The following is a 19,251-nucleotide window of genomic DNA, read 5'->3' on the forward strand; positions in this document are numbered from 1 at the left end:
CGATTGAATTAATTAAATTTATATTATATAAAAAGTATAAAATTTAATGTAATTAAATATTAAACCGACCTTCTCTATGTGTGTATTTATATATATTTGGAATTAGCATAAAAAAATACATATTGGAATTAGACCATCTGCGGCGCCAGCAGTTTATGTTTTGTTTGACTTAATTAGCTCTGACTTGGTCTTTGCTATTATGTGGTAATTTCTTTGCAATTATATTGTATTTATTTGCCTTACATAGTTTGACCATTAAAATGGAGCACATGGAGTCTATCAATTTGGAGAAAACATATTATATCCACTCTACTATATAAAATCTATCACCCCCTTCCTCTCTTCACTGAAGGGGGTGTCTTTCTTATTTACTTTGTTCTATAAAGTGTGCCTTTTGTGTGGGTTCAGTTTCCATGGATTCCATGTCATTTATATCTTCTCCTAATGCTTGTTCACTCACAACGGGTACATATTTATGCATATACGCGTCTTCTTAAGCATCAACTACCATTACTTTCTTCTTTCATTTCATCCATTTTTCATTGCAAATCATTTGCTGAGTTGATATATCAGGAGTTATTCATAATTGTAGGTGGAAATCTCGGTCGCAGGCAACATTCCACCAATAATATTTACTATACAAGTATGTCTCATATTCTTCTGTTACTTTAAGGAATTAATGGTTATGCATTGTAAAAACTTTACACCATCAATATTCAAAAATTATTATTAATATGAGTTTTGAATATAATTATTATAGAAGTCGACAAACTTAATATAATTACTGTTTATTTAAATACAAATTTAGAAATATTTTTTAGAGTTTTTTTTACTGAAGAAGACATTTTATTTTCGGTAAAAAAAAAAACCTAAAAATCACTTATAATTTGTAATTTAAATTATACACTATCAGTATATAAAATTTTCTTACTCTAATAAGTATTTATGATTACTTAAAATCTTGAGTATCTGATAGTCTTTCACTTTTTTGATTCTTCCGCTATGTGAGATGTATTAGTAGGAGGAATCACCATTATCCTTTAGTATTACTAAACTATTTTGTGCTTTTACTTGGCAAATATTGACGTTGATATCTTCTCTCTTCTTCTTCTTCTTTTTTTTTTTTTTTTGTGGTGTGTGTGTGTGCTGTGAGGCTTCTGATATGGTAATGATATGGATTACATCTTAACTTTAAAATCCAATAAATTAAAGAGTGACTATATATTGATAAAAAGAAATTAACTAACAGCTTTTCACCTTCCCTGTCGATTATGTTGAACCTGTGTAGAGATACTTAGGGGGATGTTTCCAAGTTGAAAGGATCGGAGATAACTTTTTAGGTTTTAAATTAAAAAATTATATATGTCAACCTCATATTTTAGTTGTTTTTTTTTTTTTTAAGTAATAAATTATTTCATTCATGTTTGGCTTCTAAAATTGGGAACTTACCGAGGATGGGCTAATGGGCCTCTTTTGGTTTTCTTTAATAATAAAAGTACATTTATTTATATAAGTCAACTCTCACACATTTATTTATAAAATTACTTTTTTATATTAAGAAAATATAATTCATTGTTTAATTTTTTTTTAAAAATAAAGAAAAATAGGAATATTCAATTTGGATATAGTCTTATATATATATATATATATATATATATATATATATATTTCTTATTTTACTTAAAGTATTTATAAAATTGTAAGTTTGTTTTACAGCATGAAAAAATTATTTTAAAATTTTTTTAAAAATGTAATTCATCTTAAATTTAAATATTTTGTAATTTTAAAATGTAAAATGATAAATATATTTAATTATTTTAAAATTATATTATAAATAAAATTGTATTATTTTTATAGATTTATAATTTTATAAATTACATATTGAGTATTTCTTGTGGATTAATAAAAGGTTATTGGAATCGGAAGTGACAAAATGTCGCTTATACTTGTCTCATCCAATCCCACCTCCCTCAGTTCCGTCTCGTATCGTTTATAGTAAATATTAGTATTTATATAATTAAGTTTTGTTATTATTAGTTTATTTAGTATAATAATAATAATTAAAGTGCATTTTTTTATAGATAGAAATTTAATATTGTTGAATAAAATATTATTTTTATTTTTTAAAAACATCTATCTTTGTGTTACCTTTTTTAAGTTTTATAAAAATTTCATATTAAAATTTTCTTTAAGCCTAATAATATATGGATCGATCCTGAATATTTCTGATCTCTACGAGGTTATTGCTTCTGAATTAACTCAATATATGAAAATCAATACTTGTATATTAGGAAACTTTAATGTTTTCTCTAATAAAAATAAATTTTAGTGGTCACTTGTTTTAATTCAATTTTCAAGAATCTACACAAACATCCTTCTTTTGTTATGCATGGCCACTAATACTACATTGAATATTTGGTCTTTTAGGTTCATTTGTATCAAAAGCTTCACAACCCGAACGGAAAACTCAAATAGAATGTAACCTTTTGAGATTCCAACAACCAAGTTTAAATCATCATTTCAAAGGCATTGAAGGCCAAGAACGCAATAGGAGATATGTAGTGAAAGCAGCACCCGCACCATCTTTTGACTCTGAATCTCATGTTTCTAATCCCAAAAGCATTTTCGACTCCACCAAAAATTTCTTGTCTAATATATACTTCTTTTGCTATCCTTACTCAATGATTGCTCGAGTAAGTTCAAACTTTTCTAGTATTATTAATAAATAATTCTCAAATTTATGGATAATATTTAATTATGTTCATTTGTATGATTTATGTTTTTGGATAATAATAATATCTGATTGTTTTAAATTGGAAACCAGACACTAGGCACAATTTCGGCGTCTCTTATTGCAGTGCAGAATGTATCAGATATATCTCCACTATTTTTTATTGGTTTATTACAGGTGAAACTCCAAATGTTTTGTTTCTTTTTGAATACCCAATTGTAAACTAACCTTTAACCTTGTTAATCCATTTTGAGTTTTTTTAAAATGTTTCAGGTTTTGATTCCTCACTTCTTTATGGATCTTTATATTAATGGTGTGAACCAAGTGTTTGACATTGAAATAGACAAGGTATGAAACTTTAAAAAAATAAATAATTTGGATCAATAATAAATTGCTTGTTGACAGATGTTATATACACTTTTGTTTTTAGTTCACACACTTCTCTTCTCTATAGTTTACAAAAGTTTTCTTAAATATTTTTTAATTTACTCCTTTTAGAATAAATTTTATCTTCTAAATCCCAATTTTCCCCATCTTCAATATTGCATACATAAAAAACAAAGGTGTGAATTTTTTAAAGACATTTCCAATGGTACAACCTGTTCATTTTATGATAAATTATCAATTAGAAACAATATTTTTTTTTGTTATTACTGTTATAGAAAATTGTTTTGTGATTCTTAAATTAAATTTCCGAAAAGTAGTTTATGAAAAAGAAATATATTTATTTTTTCAAAAATATTTTTCGGAAGTATAATTTTATTTTTTTAGAAAGTACTTTTTGAAAATATATTTTTATTCTTCTAATAAGTACTTTTTAGAAAATAAAATATAATTTCAAAAAATACTTTCGAATGATAAGTTAATTTACTCTCCTCTAAAGTATTTTTTTTGAATATATAGTTTTATTCTTTTGAAAATAACTTTTTAGAAGTATATTTTCTCTTTCAGAAATATTTGATGAAAATATATTTTTACCTTTTCGGTTTGGAGTTGAATGTTATAATATACTTTTGGAAATTTCTTTTAAAAAGAGTAAAAATATACTTTTAGAAAATATTATTCAAAAGAGTAAATTTATTTTCCAAAAAATACATTTTAAAAATATAATTTTGTCGTGAAATTTTTGGAAGTAAACTTTTTTTTTCTCTTTTGAGAAGTACTTTTCAAAAAAGAATGTTAAGGGAACAAACAAAAGAAAAAAGGTAAAGAAGGTGTGTGTTTTAATGGATCGAAGTACACTTAACGAAAGCCTTATTTTTGTTGATGTCCTTTGGGCTTCTATATATTATTCCATAAAAAGTATAATAACGATGAATTTGTTGTCTGATTTATCTATGTTTGAATATTCATAAACATATGAAGACTAGGTATAGTCAAGAGATTTTGCTTAAATAATTCATATGATTTTGACTACCAAACCCTTTTTTATATTTTGGTTTGTTAGTCCCCAAATTATTATATCCTTTGATACGGTGGTGAAACATGCAACCTTTTATAGCTTACAAACTTTTTTTTATTTTATTTTAAAAAAGTAGCATATGATTTGTTTTAATACTAATTTATCTTACGTGGTTTGTTGCAGATAAATAAGCCATATCTTCCATTGCCATCTGGGAAATTATCTTATACAACTGGTGTTACTATTGTTGCGTCATCTGCAATTTTGGTGCAATATAGACTCATCTCTTTTATTATAATACTTTTTACTACAAACTTTATTAATAGAGTAGAATAAAATATATTTTATTTTCTTGCACAGAGTTTTTGGCTTAGCGGAATTATAGGATCTTGGCCATTATTTTGGAGTCTTGCAATATGTTTTACGTTATGGAGTGGCTACTCAATCAATGTGAGTGATTTTCAATGCATCTAAACTTCTTTTTCCCCTATATAATATTTAAGGACGTCGTAAGTATGTAAAAGTTATGAAAGTGATCCTGTACAACTAATTGTTGGTTTTTAATTAGTATTTATTTATAAAATTCTTCCAAATACGTGTGTTTTATAAAAGTAAAATAATGATAAATTTAAATGATTATATTTTAAATAAATAAACTTTTTTTTTGTCAAACTTAGATGACAAAATTTCAACAACATTTAATAAAAGCATTGTTTATCGGTAATGAGAATTAAAAAAAAACAAACACATTAATTGAAACAGATAAATGCTAATTAACATAATACATTGAACTACAAACCAACATGTTTCCTTTAAAATTTTGTCATGGACTCTTTCTCATAATAAAGAAGCGGTACTCTTTTTTTTCCTAGGTGATTATAATGAATAATATTTTTTATTGTTGTAATTCCCACAAATTCCAATTCTGGACAATATAATGAAGCTGTTGTTTTTAATACATTTTAATGAAACATTTTATATTTGTCTATTTGTCTCCGTATATGTATTTCTCCTTTCAAGATGAGAGAGAGAGAGAAATCATTTATTGCAGTAAAATTTTAGTTATATGCCTTATCTTATATAAAAATTATAAAACTACTATTAATTAACATTCATCCAGTATAATTATTTATTTTTTATTTTTTTTAATGAAAATCATGTTTTCATTCTAATAGTATTTCTTCTTTTTTTTTTTTGCCTCCATACTAAAAATATAATTCAAATTCTAACCTAAAAGTTTAGAATTACAATTTTACGACCTCTTTGTGCTAAATCATTTAAAATCCTCTTGAGCTACATTTTCTTATTAAGATTCATTATTCAAATACAAACAAACTTGTTAATTAGAATAATTGATACGATTTTGTTTTTCTATAAGAAACACACAAGTAAAGAAAGGCTCGTTTTGAATTTTGTTGTTTAATGGTGATAACACTGTTTTGAAACTTTTCAGCTTCCCCTGTTGAGATGGAAGAGATTTCCACAGCTCGTAGCAACGTTTATGTTTGCTAGTTGGGCATATATTTTCCCAATTACATTTTATCTTCACATGCAGGTTCTCTCTTATACCTATTGGTGCTTTTTATACACCTCTACACTCTAGTCTATACAAGCATGTATTAGCTTATATAAATTAAGAATAATAACAAATCCTTGTTAGCAGTTACAATTATATATATATATATATATATATATATATATATATATATATATATATATATTATATATATATATATATCGGATACATGATTAATTATTTGAATTCACCCATCATTATTGCATCAAGATGTGTGGGTGAGAAAGTTGAAGAAAAGTTGTTCATATGTAGAGAGAATAATGAGTTCCACTTTCATTGCTCAAGTTTGATATGTACATTTACTTTGAGATTTAAATATGACAATTATAATTATATCACTTGAATAAGAGGTTATAACTAACTAATTCTCAATAACTTACAAACAATTTACATGAAAGCTAATCATAAGCTATCAATTGATATCACTTTTATATGCATTAATTAATATACTTTTTTCCGATTAGTCCTAGGAATGCTTCCATGTTATTAATTAAAGAAGAAATGTGAAAGGAAGCCAAATATATATATATATATATATATATATATATATATATATATATATATATATATATATATTTTATTGCTAATTCATGTTACATTGTTCAGACATTTGTGTTCAAGAGGCCAGCAATCTTTCCAAGATCACTCATTGTTTCTATTGCATTCTTGAGTTTCTACGCTCTAGGAATAGCATTAAGCAAGGTAAAGGCATCTAACTTCTTATAAAATACATTTACTTTCAACATCAAACTTTTGGTTCAATATATTTGTATATGTTGTAAACCCTTTTATTGGATTTATATAGGATATACCTGATGTTGAAGGAGATACAAAACATGGCATTCATTCTTTTTCAGCACGTTTAGGTCAAAAACGGGTAAATTTGCAAATGCAACATCTTAATATACTTATTAATTTGTGCTTTCTTGTATAACATTGGTTTTCTCCTAACTAATTTAATTTTTGTCAGGTATTTTGGATTTGTGTTTTCCTTTTTGAAATGGCTTTTGGAGTTGGTCTCGTCGGATCAGCAATATCTTCTTCTAGCACATTGATTAAAATTATCACGGTAATATACTTTTATATGTGTAGGTTACATTTATAAGTGTATTGTATCCTTCTCCCACTTGAGAAGTTATTTGCTTTGCACCTTAAGATGAGGTTTTCATTTTGATCAGAGTATTGAATATAAAAGTAGATGTCATATAATATTCTAATTGTATATTAAATAATTTATTTTATGTCAATGTTTTAGGGTTTAGGGCATGTTATTCTCGGTTCAATTCTCTGGAACCATACCAAAAACATAGATTTGACAAGCCCAGCTTCCACTAGATCCTTCTATATGTATATTTGGAAGGTAATTCTTCTAAACATTGATTACCATTTGAGGAGTTTAGTTTTAAGTCATTATTGTAATGAAATGATTGTTTGATTAATTTTCCATTGTTTTGATAAATAAGTTTGTTTGATTTCTATTGACTTACAATTTCTAAATAAAATGTAGAATATATAGGTAAATTTGCTAAATTAACTCTTTATTTTTTTGTGAACATGAATTTTTATGGCTGAGTTGGTGCACCTTAAACATATTTCGGTCAAACTTCATCTTCTTGAGAAAAACTCAATACCATTCAAAGAACAAAACATACCAATACATAATTATTACTAGTTTACATGTTAGTGTCTAGTAAAGAAATGATTGTTTGATTACTTTTTCATTATTTTGATAAATAAGTTTGTTTGATTTCTATTGACTTACAATTTCTAAATAAAATGTAGAACATATGGGTAAATTTGCTAAATTAACTATTTATTTTTTTGTGAACATGAATTTTTATGGCTGAGTTGGTGCACCTTAAACATATTTCGGTCAAACTTCATCTTCTTGAGAAAAACTCAATACCATTAAAAGCACAAAACATACCAATACATAATTATTTCTAGTTTACATGTGAGTGTCTAGAGTTTATTTGTAAAGCATTATTAGTGTTAAAAGTTTTACACAATTAACTAATCAAAAATCACAGTTTATATGGTTTTTAAGATAATTATTTCAAAGTCAACAAACTTATTATATATGGCGGATTGTGATTAGATGACCGTGTAAAATTGTTCTACCTTGTCAATGTATCACCATTTAACCCCCTCCTATGCACACACACACATATATATATATATATATATATATATATATATATATATATATATATATATATATATATATATATATATATATATTATTTGTAATAAATTCTTGGTGTTTTATTCATACAAAGTGGAACATACTATAGTATTAATTAATCTCATGTTTCTTTTTGCAGTTGTTGTACGTGGCATACTTCCTCCTTCCTTTAGCAAGATAAAGGATATCACTTTACCTCATAACACATGCAAAAAAATAACAAGGATGTATTTTGCATCTAAAAATTTTAAATAATAAAAACTACAAAATTATGTGGTCTTTTTATGAGTTTTTGTATCATTAAGAACTTTCTTTAATTATGTGAACACTTTATGTGTAATCTATATTGATATTTCCCTTTAGCATTTATGATACCATGTACTTCTCATGACATCAATTAATATAAAAAAATTTGTTAATAAATTAAAAGGTAAAAGGTTATTACATCACAAATTGATTCAATTGAAACACTTTCGTAAAAAAAAAACAAAAAAAAACTTAAAAGGCCATAAAAATTGTTCAAAAACTAAAGTAACAAAAGGTATAGATACATAAAGAGATTCAAAACTCAAACCCCAATGTAACATCCTATTAGAGCATGACAAATTAAAAAGCATAAGAATAAAGGCCTAAGCCTCATCCCTAACTAGCATTAGTCTTCAACTAAACCTTACTTTGCAATTGACATTCAACCCAAGTACAAACAAGACACAAAAGAAAGGAGTGAAATACATCTTATTCATGTTTCTAGTATGAAACAAAGGTCAGGCAACAACATACATAGTAAAGCATATAAAGATACACAATAACACATTTCAAAATCAATCACATCCAAGATTAAAAAAAATACTTTGTAATGTTTTCATATTCTAATGCAATTATGCATGCAATGCCTATTCAAAACACATTTCAAAGAGCATAGCCTAGGATTACATGTAAGTAGATGATAAGAATCATTAGGAGGAGGCTTAACCCTTCCAACAAGTGATCTCCAAAAGTTAAAAAAAGAAGAAATATCAAATTGCTACTTTTGTGCCTAGAACTTGGTCGAGAGCTACCATGTCAACCAAATCCTCATGAAGCTTCTTTATTTGGAATATTAAAGACCTTAAAATCTTTGTTCCCCTTTATACTTTGATTTCTATACTTTTATAGGCTTCTGTTAATTTTCTCCTAGTTTTTTGTTCCTTTTTTGTTGCATTTTATTAGTGGGTTTTGGTTTGGTCCCAACACTTTCTGTATTTTCTTCATTTTCATATATAGTTCCCTAGACGTTGCAAATGATTGATATAGAATATGGTGCTAACCTAGTTAGGATCACACTTTGCATAGTGATGCTTTAGCACATTCACATTTTATTAAAAAAATTACTTTTAAAATTGTTTACCTTTGATCTAGGAAGTCAATAATTTTTGCCTTAGGAAAACTAAATTGATTATAAAAGGTTTATTCATAAAGGAAAACATAGAAACACATAACTGAAGTAATAAATTAGTTCAATCTGAAGTTAGGAAAACAACCTTGATCATGCAAATTTATAAATTCAATTATTTTAAGCTTTTATTAATCAAAAGAGTTTCATCATGCACTTTTAATTAACTAGGATAAAAAGGTAAAGTACTAAAATAATATGACAATTAAGAAAAGGAATTCATTTAATTCATCATTAGGGTTCACAAGGAACAATTACATCATTATCCTAGAACATGGAAATTAGCCATATATGATAGGCGAATAGCCTAACATGGTTCTAAAATCCAAAAAACAAAGGGTGAGAATTAACAAAAAGGGGAAGAATCATCCTCCAAGGGGTTGACTTTTAGCCTCTTATAGAACCTCGACAAAGAATGAAAGAGAGAGAGAAAAAAAAATTCTAAAAACTAGATGATTATAATGTGCTCTAGACACTTGTATTTATAGTTAAAATTAAGGTGACTTTACAAGCACAACCATGCATATCAAGCAGCATGATCTTGCTTTAAAAGTATAGGTGTGCATCGCTTAAGCACAAATTGTGCATAATAGGAAGGACAATCATGCTTCCAAGCATTGGTTTGTATTTTCTAGCTTAGGGCATGCTACTAAGCATGGTCATGCATGATACTTCAACAAAGTTTTTCATCCTTTTTTGCAACAAATATGATCATAAACTAGAAAAACAGATATTAAGAGCATGATATAATGTAGCAAATTGAGGGTTTAACAGTTCTTAGTGAGGAGAAGTTGTGGAAAATAATATTATTCTCGTAGAAGGTTTTAAAATAAGTATTTTCAATTTTGTCTTGTTGTCACTTCTGATGGTAGAAATACAAAAAAAAACATTTTTTCATTTTGAATTTTTTTTATAGAATAATTCAAAGAAATGAAAAGACTTGTGTTTGTGGGCTAATAAGTATAGCCATGTATATCTATAATAGTTATCAATGATGACTAATTCATACACTTTACCAACCAAACTAGTTAGCATGTTAGTGAGTTCAAACAATTTTATATGCAACATCTCAAGTAGTCTTAAAGTGGAAATCACCTTTTTAGATTTAAAAGATGTTTTAACTTATGTCCTCTTTTGACATGTTTCACATAGAACATGACTTTTTCATGAAATCTCTAACAATCCTTTTACTAAATTTTTCTTATAAAATTTTGAAATGTGTTTTAAATTGACATGCCTAAGCTTTTGGACCAATTCCATTTTCATCTTCTTTTAAAACAAAGCATGTTACATTTTGTCTGCTTAAATTATCTAGATTGATCTCATACATATTTTTTTTCTATAGGCAATAAATAGTACAAACTCATTACTTTGTCTGACTATGCATGCACCTTTGCCAAAAGACACATTATATCTACTGCCACAAAATTGACTTATGTTAAGCATATATATAAAGCCTTACTCTTTCAACATATAAAACATTATCAATAATAGGTATAGAATCCTTACAAGTTTTACCTATATCTTTGATTTTTCCTTTGTCACTGCCTCCAAATGCGACTATTCTATCATGTGGTTACAAGTCTAGTAACATAGACCTTTCTCCCATCATGTATTGTGAGCAACTATTTTTAAGGATGTTTGCAACAGAAATCATCTAAGGCTTTGGTACCCAAATATTTTTGGGTCCTTTCTTATTAGTTCCCTTACAATTTAGTATTTTCTATCTCCTTTTTAGATTATATTTGTTCGTATAATGACCACTTTTACTACAAATGTTACAAAAAAGTGTCTTAGATTGAGGAGGGCAAAACTTGGTTTCCTTTCCTTTAAAATTAGTATCACTATTCTCATATGGTAGCCTTCTATGTTTTAAAATCATATATAGTTTTGACAAACCTTCTTCAAATTTGGTAAGATCCTTTGTAAGTTATGTGTTTCCAGCTTTCAAAGTTGTAACTTTAGATGAATCCACACTCGTGATTTTGCTTTAGAAATTTTAAATCTCTTGAGAAAACTCTAATAGATCTTTCTGAAATTTTTCTTTCCAATGCAAGAAGTTTGTATTTTTCTTTCAATTTTGTATACTCAAGAGTGATCATATATAGAAGTTTTCTAAGAGACTCTCATAGGACATCTATTCCACATCAGAACTAGAATTAAATACATCAAATGAATTAGAAACAATATTGAGATTAGTTGTTACATCAATGTTAGTTTCATTTATGTCTGCCATAAGGCATGTGTTAGTTTTTCTCATCATCTAATCTATTGTTGCTACTATCAAGATCCTCCTAGGTGACCAACAAGCAATTTTTGGCCTTCTTCTTGATTGACCATCATTTTCTGAGCTTAGGACATTTTGCCTTCATATGCCTAGGTTTCTTGCACTCGAAGATAATCTCCTTACTTTTATCCTATCTCTCTTCTTATAGAAGCTCCTAATTCTCCCATTCTTTTTAAACATGCTCTTGAACTTTTTAGAAACTAACATTGATGTATCAACTAATCTCAATATATTATGGTCAAATCGAACCTTTAGGGCTTTCCTTTTCTCCTTCCTCTTATTGGTTTCACTTGTTATGAGGGAAACATAATCATTTGGCTTGATATGATTCTAGTTATTCAAGTGAACCTCAAGAACTCTAAGCATACCCAAGAGCTCATCAAGAGTGAGAACCATTGTTACGTGCCTCAACAATCACTACAAAAAACTATTGATTAGTGACCAAATTTTGCGACTGAATGTCATCAATCCCAATTAGCAACCGATTTAGCAACTGATTACCTAAATTGTAGTAGCGACGGATAGATTAGTCACTAGCAAAATAAAAACATATCGGTTGCTAAACCGGTAGCAATTGTTATTTTTTATATATAAATTAATATGAAAAGTTTTGCAACCCAACAAATCGGTCACTAAACAAATATTATTAGCGACTGAAAATATCAGTCACTAATTGAAATAAGAATAAAAAAATATAGTACTTAGCAACTGAATATTCGATTGATAAATAAGTTATCAAAAATCTTCAATAAAAAAAATATTATAATATAGTTTCTTTTGTATAAATGAAAATATTTAAATTAGAAGTATGTTATATTAGTGGGAAAAAGAGTTGATACTCCTGTATGTTTATTTAGAAAATAAAAAGTGTATATTTAAAAAATAAGAAAAGAAAAAATAAATAGAAAGTATCTATAAAAAATAATAGAATTTAAATGATAGTATGTGATTTGTGATTAGAGTTTCAATATTATGAAGAAATTATAATAGTGAAAATGATCTTAAAAAAAATAGTAGACACTAAAAACACAATGTCATATCTCCTTTATATATAATATATAAGTATAGATATAAAATTATAATAATGTTTTTAATATATAAGTAATAATAATAATATCTCCTGTATTGTATTCTAATTTTTTCCACCAAAATATAATTAATAATAAAAATAAGAAAAAATTACCTATAAGAATAAATAAGTACTTTCTCTAAAAAATAATTAGTACACACATGTTATTTTTTTTATTGAAAAAACAATTACTTCTTTTTTTCCATTAGATATGAAGTACCTTTTTTCATACTAATAAAAATAATGATAGTAGTAATTGTAATAACAATTTACAATATTTTTTGTACAAAATAATTCAATAAACAAAGCACAATTAATCTTGATTATAGTATTTATTATTAAGGCCTAATTAAATTGAAGTGTTACAAAACAATGGATTACGACCAAATTAACAAAAGTAATTGACCTATACTCTATTATATTAAAGTCTTTAAATAATGACGAATCAAAGTCCAAATAATGATGAAATGTTATCCAAATGAACAAATAACACATAAATATTGGATCAGAACGGGTCGTTCCAGATGACAAAAAAACACATAATGAATAGAACGGAACGGCCCGTTCCAAAACCAGAACGGCTCGTTCCAAATTCAAACATAACACATGAATAATTAAAGCAGAACGGGCCGTTCTGAATTCGGAACGGCCCGTTCTAACTACAAATTTCTCATACGAATTTTTTTAAGCAAAATAATATTTTTTTTTTCATTCTACTAAATTACATCTAAACCCTAAACCCTAAACCCAAAAAATTTTATACTAAGGTCCATAATACAAGACCAAACAATATAAACTCCTATACTACCAAATATATGAGAAAGGTGGTCATCCATGTAAAGTCCAAGTATAAAGAACCCTAGGCCCACCAAACCCATTGGGCTCACTGAGGTCAGAAGCAGTCAAAAGCCCAAAGGCCCATGAAGTCCAAAACTAGGCCCAATAAGCTTAAAACCCAAAAAGTCTTATACTAAGACCTATAATACAAGACCAAACAATATAAACTCTTATACTACTAAATATATGAGAAAGGTGGTCATCCATGTAAAGTCCAAGCAAAGAGAACCTTAGGCCCACCAAACCCATTGGGCTCACTAATCTCTGAAGAAAACAAAAGCCCAAAGGCCCATAAAGCCCAAAACTAGGCCCAATAAGCTTAAAACCCAAAAAGTCTTATACTAAGACCCATAAAACAAGACCAAACAATATAAACTCTTATACTACCAAATATATGAGAAAGGTGGTCATCCATGTAAAGCCCAAGTAAAGAGAACTTTAGGCCCACCAAACCCATTGGGCTCACTAAGCTCAGAAGTAAAACAAAAGCCCAAAGGCCCATAAAGCCCAAAACTAAGCCCAATAAGCTTAAAACCCAAAAAGTCTTATACTAAGGCCCACAATACAAGACCAAACAATATAAACTCCTATACAACCAAATATATGCGAAAGGTGGTCATCCATGTAAAACTCAAGTAAAGAGAACCCTAGGCCCACCAAACCCATTGGGCTCGCAAAGCTCAGAAGCAAACAAAAGTTAAAAGGCCCATGAAGCCCAAAACTAGGCCTAATAAGCTTGAAACCCAAGAAGTATTATATTAAGGCCCATAATACAAGACTAAACAATATAAACTCCTACACTACCAAATATATGAGAAAGGTGGTCATCTATGTAAAGCCCAAGTAAAAAGAACCTTAGGCCCACCAAACCCATTTGGCTCACTAAGCTCAGAAGCAAGCAAAAGCCAAAAGGCCCATGAAGCCCAAAACTAGGCCCAATAAGCTTAAAACCCAAAAACTCTTATACTAAGGCCCATAATACAAGACCAAACAATATAAACTCCTATACTACCAAATATATGAGAAAGGTGGTGTAAAGCCCAAGTAAAAAAAACTTTAGGCACACCAAACCCATTGGGCTCACTGAGCTCAAAAGCAAGCAAAAGCTAAAAGGCCCATAAAGCCCAAAACTAGGCCTAATAAGCTTAAAACCCAAAAAGTCTTATTGGGCCTAGATTTGGGCTTCATGGGCCTTTTGGCTTTTGCTTGCTTCTGAGCTTAGTGAGCCCAATGAGTTCGGTGGGCCTAAGGTTCTCTTTACTTAGGCTTTACACAGATGACTACCTTTCTCATATATTTGGTAGTATAGGAGTTTATATTGTTTGGTCTTGTATTATGGGCCTTAATATAAGACTTTTTGGGTTTTAAGCTTATTGGGCCTAGTTTTGGGCATCATGGGCCTTTGGACTTTTGTTTGCTTCTGAGCTTTGCGAGCCCAATGGGTTTGGTGGCCTAGGGTTCTCTTTACTTGAGTTTTACATGGATGACCACCTTTCTCATATATTTGGTAGTATAGGATTTTATATTGTTTGGTCTTGTATTATGGGCCTTAGTATAAGACTTTTTGGGTTCTAAGCTTATTGGGCTTAGTTTTGGGCTTTATGGGCCTTTGGGCATTTGTTTACTTCTAAGCTTAGTGAGCCCAATGGGTTTGGTGGGCCTAAGGTTCTCTTTACTTGGGCTTTACATGGATGACCACCTTTCTCATATATTTGTTAGTATAAGAGTTGTAGACGCCCAATTTCGTCCGGGGGCACACAAACAAGAAAATGGACCTACATCATGAAGGAAAGGAGCTCCCAAAGCAGGCAAACAACAAGACATGATATCAGAAGGCCTAAAGGTCAAAATAAGGTTGTTTTAGTAGCCCAGAACGGGCTGTTCCAGAATCGAAACAGGTCGTTCCAAACCTCGAAACGAGCCGTTCCAACGTGACTAAAACACCTAAAAATCCAATATCGGAACGGGCCGTTCCAATCGGAACGGGCCGTTCCAATACCGGAACGGGTCGTTCCGTTTTCAGAACAGGCCGTTCCAGGGTGCATAATTTGAACATAACATTCGGATCCGGAACGGGCCGTTCCGAATCCAGAATGGGCCGTTCCGGCCCACATCTAATGCCTATAAATTGAAGCCTCTGGCACAATTCTCAGGGCAGCCAGAGAAATTTCGAAGAAGACTCCTTTGAGCACGAAAATTCTCTATTTCTCTCACTTCTATTATATTTCTTGAGATTTATGTCGCATCTCTATATTCTCTCCCCCTCCTATTGTATTTCTTGAGATTTGTGAGGCATACTGTAGTGTGAAAGGTCACCACAAAGCACCTTCTCCATATTTGAAGATTCAATAAAGCTCGTTCAAGAGGTATTTTAGTCAATCTTCTTCTCTTTCTTTCATTTCTCATCTTTATCTTTTTTTTTGTTATAATAAACGTCATAATGTAGATATTTTAGTGTTAATTACTTAATTTATATTTTAATCATGTAAATTAATATTAATAAAGGGGATTTAATATTTAATTTATTAATTCTTATCATGTTAACTTCATCATAGGGTACCGATTGAGGGTGTTGTAGGGGTGCTTAATACCTTCCCTACACGTAATCGACCCCCGAACCCAATTCTGGTTATCAAGGCCATAGTTGGATCTTTAAAAGACCCTTTCTTTTTCCAATGTTTTTTTAAAATATTGGTGGCGACTCCATGAACCCATTTTCAAAACCATTAATTAAGGATTAGTCTTTATCCGGACATTCCTTAATTAATGAGACTTTTGAAAGGATGTTTAAATCATATGTCGCGAGATCGGAAAAATTCGGGTTGCGACAGATGGCGACTCCACTGGGGACGTTTTAAGAGGGTCAGACCCAAATAAATGATGAAGTTAATAAAATAAGAATAAATAATTTAAATATTTTCCCCTTTACCTTATTTGTTTTCTTTATTTATCTTTGATATCTGTTTGTTTATTTAAATTCCGCACATGTTTGGAATAAAAATTGTACACAAACCTTTGCACACAACAGTTCCCCCTACACCCGGGGGCATGAGGGTATTAAACATAGGGAGTGGTTGACGTACGACCAGCCCAAGTTTGGCTTTAGAGCCTGCGAGCCTTGTCGGAAATCACACTCAAGGTGATAACCGGTTACTCTAGCCCGAAATACTGCGACAGACCTTAGAGTTTGCCAGGTGACGGCGACAGAGATACTGGGTCCCTATAATGGGGGCACCTTGGGGACCTTAAGACCAAAGTGAGGATAATTAGAACCGTCCTATACAATGCACTTTTCTTAACAGGGACCACATACCATGGATTTATACGCGACTGCTTGTGGATTGTATGAGCATATGTTTGTTGCATTTTGTCTATTCAAACCATTCATTTATTTTTATAATTCCCCTAAGGTAAAGAAAAACACAAAAAAAATGCATTATCATGTGAGAGAAAACTTAGTGTGAAAATAAGATCTGTGAGAATCATACATCCCCTCTTTAAAAAGGGGGCATCATGCATTTTCCAAAAATAAAAAAAATATAATAAAATATAAAAGAGAGAGTAAAAAGGAGGGACACGCATACCACATACATTCCTATGATCACAAGGAGATTTCTCACAAAGACTGATGAACTCTAATTAGTGTGACCTTTGTTACATCGTAAAAATTTACGAAAAGGGACACTTTGATCTCATGTTCAAAGGTGTCGCTACCAAGTCTTTGTTGAGAGACCTCCTTCATGCATTATCATTTAAATAAGCTTAATACGAAATTTTATCCCTTAAAGGTGGCTTTTCAACATTCCGTACTCACACGAGCTCAAAAGATAAAAGCTATGCAAGATCTAGAGGAAAGAAATCGTGTCCTCAATGAGGAGCTTGAACAACTCAAGGAACAAATGGCTAGAATGTTTGAGGCCATGAACAAATTGCAACATGACAATACTACTAGCAATGTCAGTGACGTCTCCAAAGGTCATCTGAACGCCTTAGAAGAAAAACTGAGAGTTGTGGAAGGCCACAGTTTTGATGTTCAAGAGGCTGCGGATATGTGTTTGGTGCAAGACATCCAATTCCCCGCCAAATTCAAAATCCCTGACTTCCAAAAATACACTGGAGCCAGTTGTCCAAAAGGACATCTAACAATGTACTGTAGGAAGATGGCAGCCTACGTGGACAATGAAAAGCTCCTGATACACTGTTTTCAGGAAAGACTTTCAGATGTCGCTCTCAACTGGTACATGTAGTTGGATGGAGGGAAGATCCAAACATGGAAACAGTTAGCCGATGCTTTTCTTCGTCGATACAAGTATAACATCGACCTAATTCCTGATAGGTCTGATTTACAAAGCTTGAGCAAGAAGGGTGATGAGTCCTTCAAAACCTATGCACAAAGATGGAGAGAATTGGCTGCGCAAATAGAGCCTTCATTATCTAACAAGGAGATGGTGACAATGTTCATCAACTCTTTAAGTGGACCCTATTATGACAAGATGATAGGGAACACGTCGACCCTTTTTGCCGACATAGTCACCATAGGTGAAAGGGTTGAGCAAGGCTTAAAAAGTGGGAAGATAGGGAAGGCTCCGACAAGTTATGACCCTAGGAAGATCTATGAAAAGAAGAGGGAAGAAGGGGTCCACGCCGTCATCTTTACTCCAAAAAGTCAAGTCGCACCACAGACAAAGCCTAGAGACGACAAGGTAGTAGAAAAAATCCCCATCACATACACAAAGCTACTACCCCAACTCCTAGAGGCTTTGATGATAGTCCGACTTCCTCCAATGAAGAAGATGGACCCTCCTTACCCGCCGTGGTACAAACTTGAGGAAAGATGTGACTATCACTCTAACTCTCCGGGGCACTCCGTGGAGCAATGCAAGGCCCTACAATTCCGCGGCAAGGACTTGTAGACGCTGGATGGTTGAAATTTGACACCAACACACCTAACATCGACAAGCACCCACTGCACAAGCATGACGAGGAGTGACCTTGGAGTATAAGATTGAGAGATTACTAGAGTAGGGGGCTCTCTTTTTTTTTTTTCAAAAAAATAAATAAGTAAATTTAAATTCATGCTTAAACTCATGACCTTCGCCCATGGTCACGAGTTCAAAATAAGGGCTTGTATAAGTTTTTACATCCATCAATAAGATATGTCATTTCTACAAATCTCTGTTTCATTCCCTTCTCCCTTTTATCACTAAAATCTAAAACGAATCATAGTGCCCAAATACCAAAAAAAGAAAAAATAAATAAAATAAAAATAAAAATAAAATAGACATGACTAAAGATAATAAAATTAATCAAAGTTTCGAACATCTACGATGCATTATCTGAGTCTAAGGTAGATAAGGAGATCACTCCGTTGAAACATACAAGGATAAGAAAGTGATCAAATGCAAAATCGTAAGATTCTCACTACACAAGAGGAGTCTTACAAAAACATCAACTTAATTTGGCTGACAAAAGAAGCACAAATCTCGGTCCATGAAAGAACTCTCAACACCCGTAGGCCGGGGCAACATCTTTGTCCTCGGTGTATGGGACGGGGGCAACATTAACGCAGATAGCAGGAGGTTTGGTTAAAGCAAAGAAGTGTTATGCCCCAAAGGCATCACTTGCAAAATACTGTTAGGATGAAAAACCAAAAATAGCATCCTAGGAAAAAAAAAAAAAGTTCCCACTAGGATATGTCCTAGGCAAAAATTAAGGATATAAAAAATTTAAAA

General features: G+C 30.5%; 1 protein-coding gene across 1 annotated transcript; it reads left to right on the forward strand.

The window, feature by feature from the left end:
- The first annotated feature begins 294 nt into the window (after positions 1–294).
- LOC109791030 (glycinol 4-dimethylallyltransferase) lies at positions 295–8,263 on the forward strand. The gene is made up of 13 exons (XM_020350281.3): positions 295–465; positions 593–643; positions 2,428–2,693; positions 2,825–2,908; positions 3,005–3,079; positions 4,317–4,400; positions 4,494–4,583; positions 5,587–5,688; positions 6,316–6,411; positions 6,515–6,586; positions 6,680–6,778; positions 6,965–7,069; positions 8,034–8,263. Exons 1-13 carry the CDS (start codon positions 414–416, stop codon positions 8,073–8,075), a joined length of 1,218 nt encoding a protein of 405 aa, XP_020205870.1. The 5' UTR covers positions 295–413; the 3' UTR covers positions 8,076–8,263.
- Positions 8,264–19,251: the final 10,988 nt, after the last annotated feature.

This window comes from Cajanus cajan, chromosome 7 (assembly GCF_000230855.2).
Source record: "Cajanus cajan strain Asha chromosome 7, NIPB_CcT2T_4, whole genome shotgun sequence".
In the NCBI taxonomy this organism is placed as follows: Eukaryota; Viridiplantae; Streptophyta; class Magnoliopsida; order Fabales; family Fabaceae; genus Cajanus; species Cajanus cajan.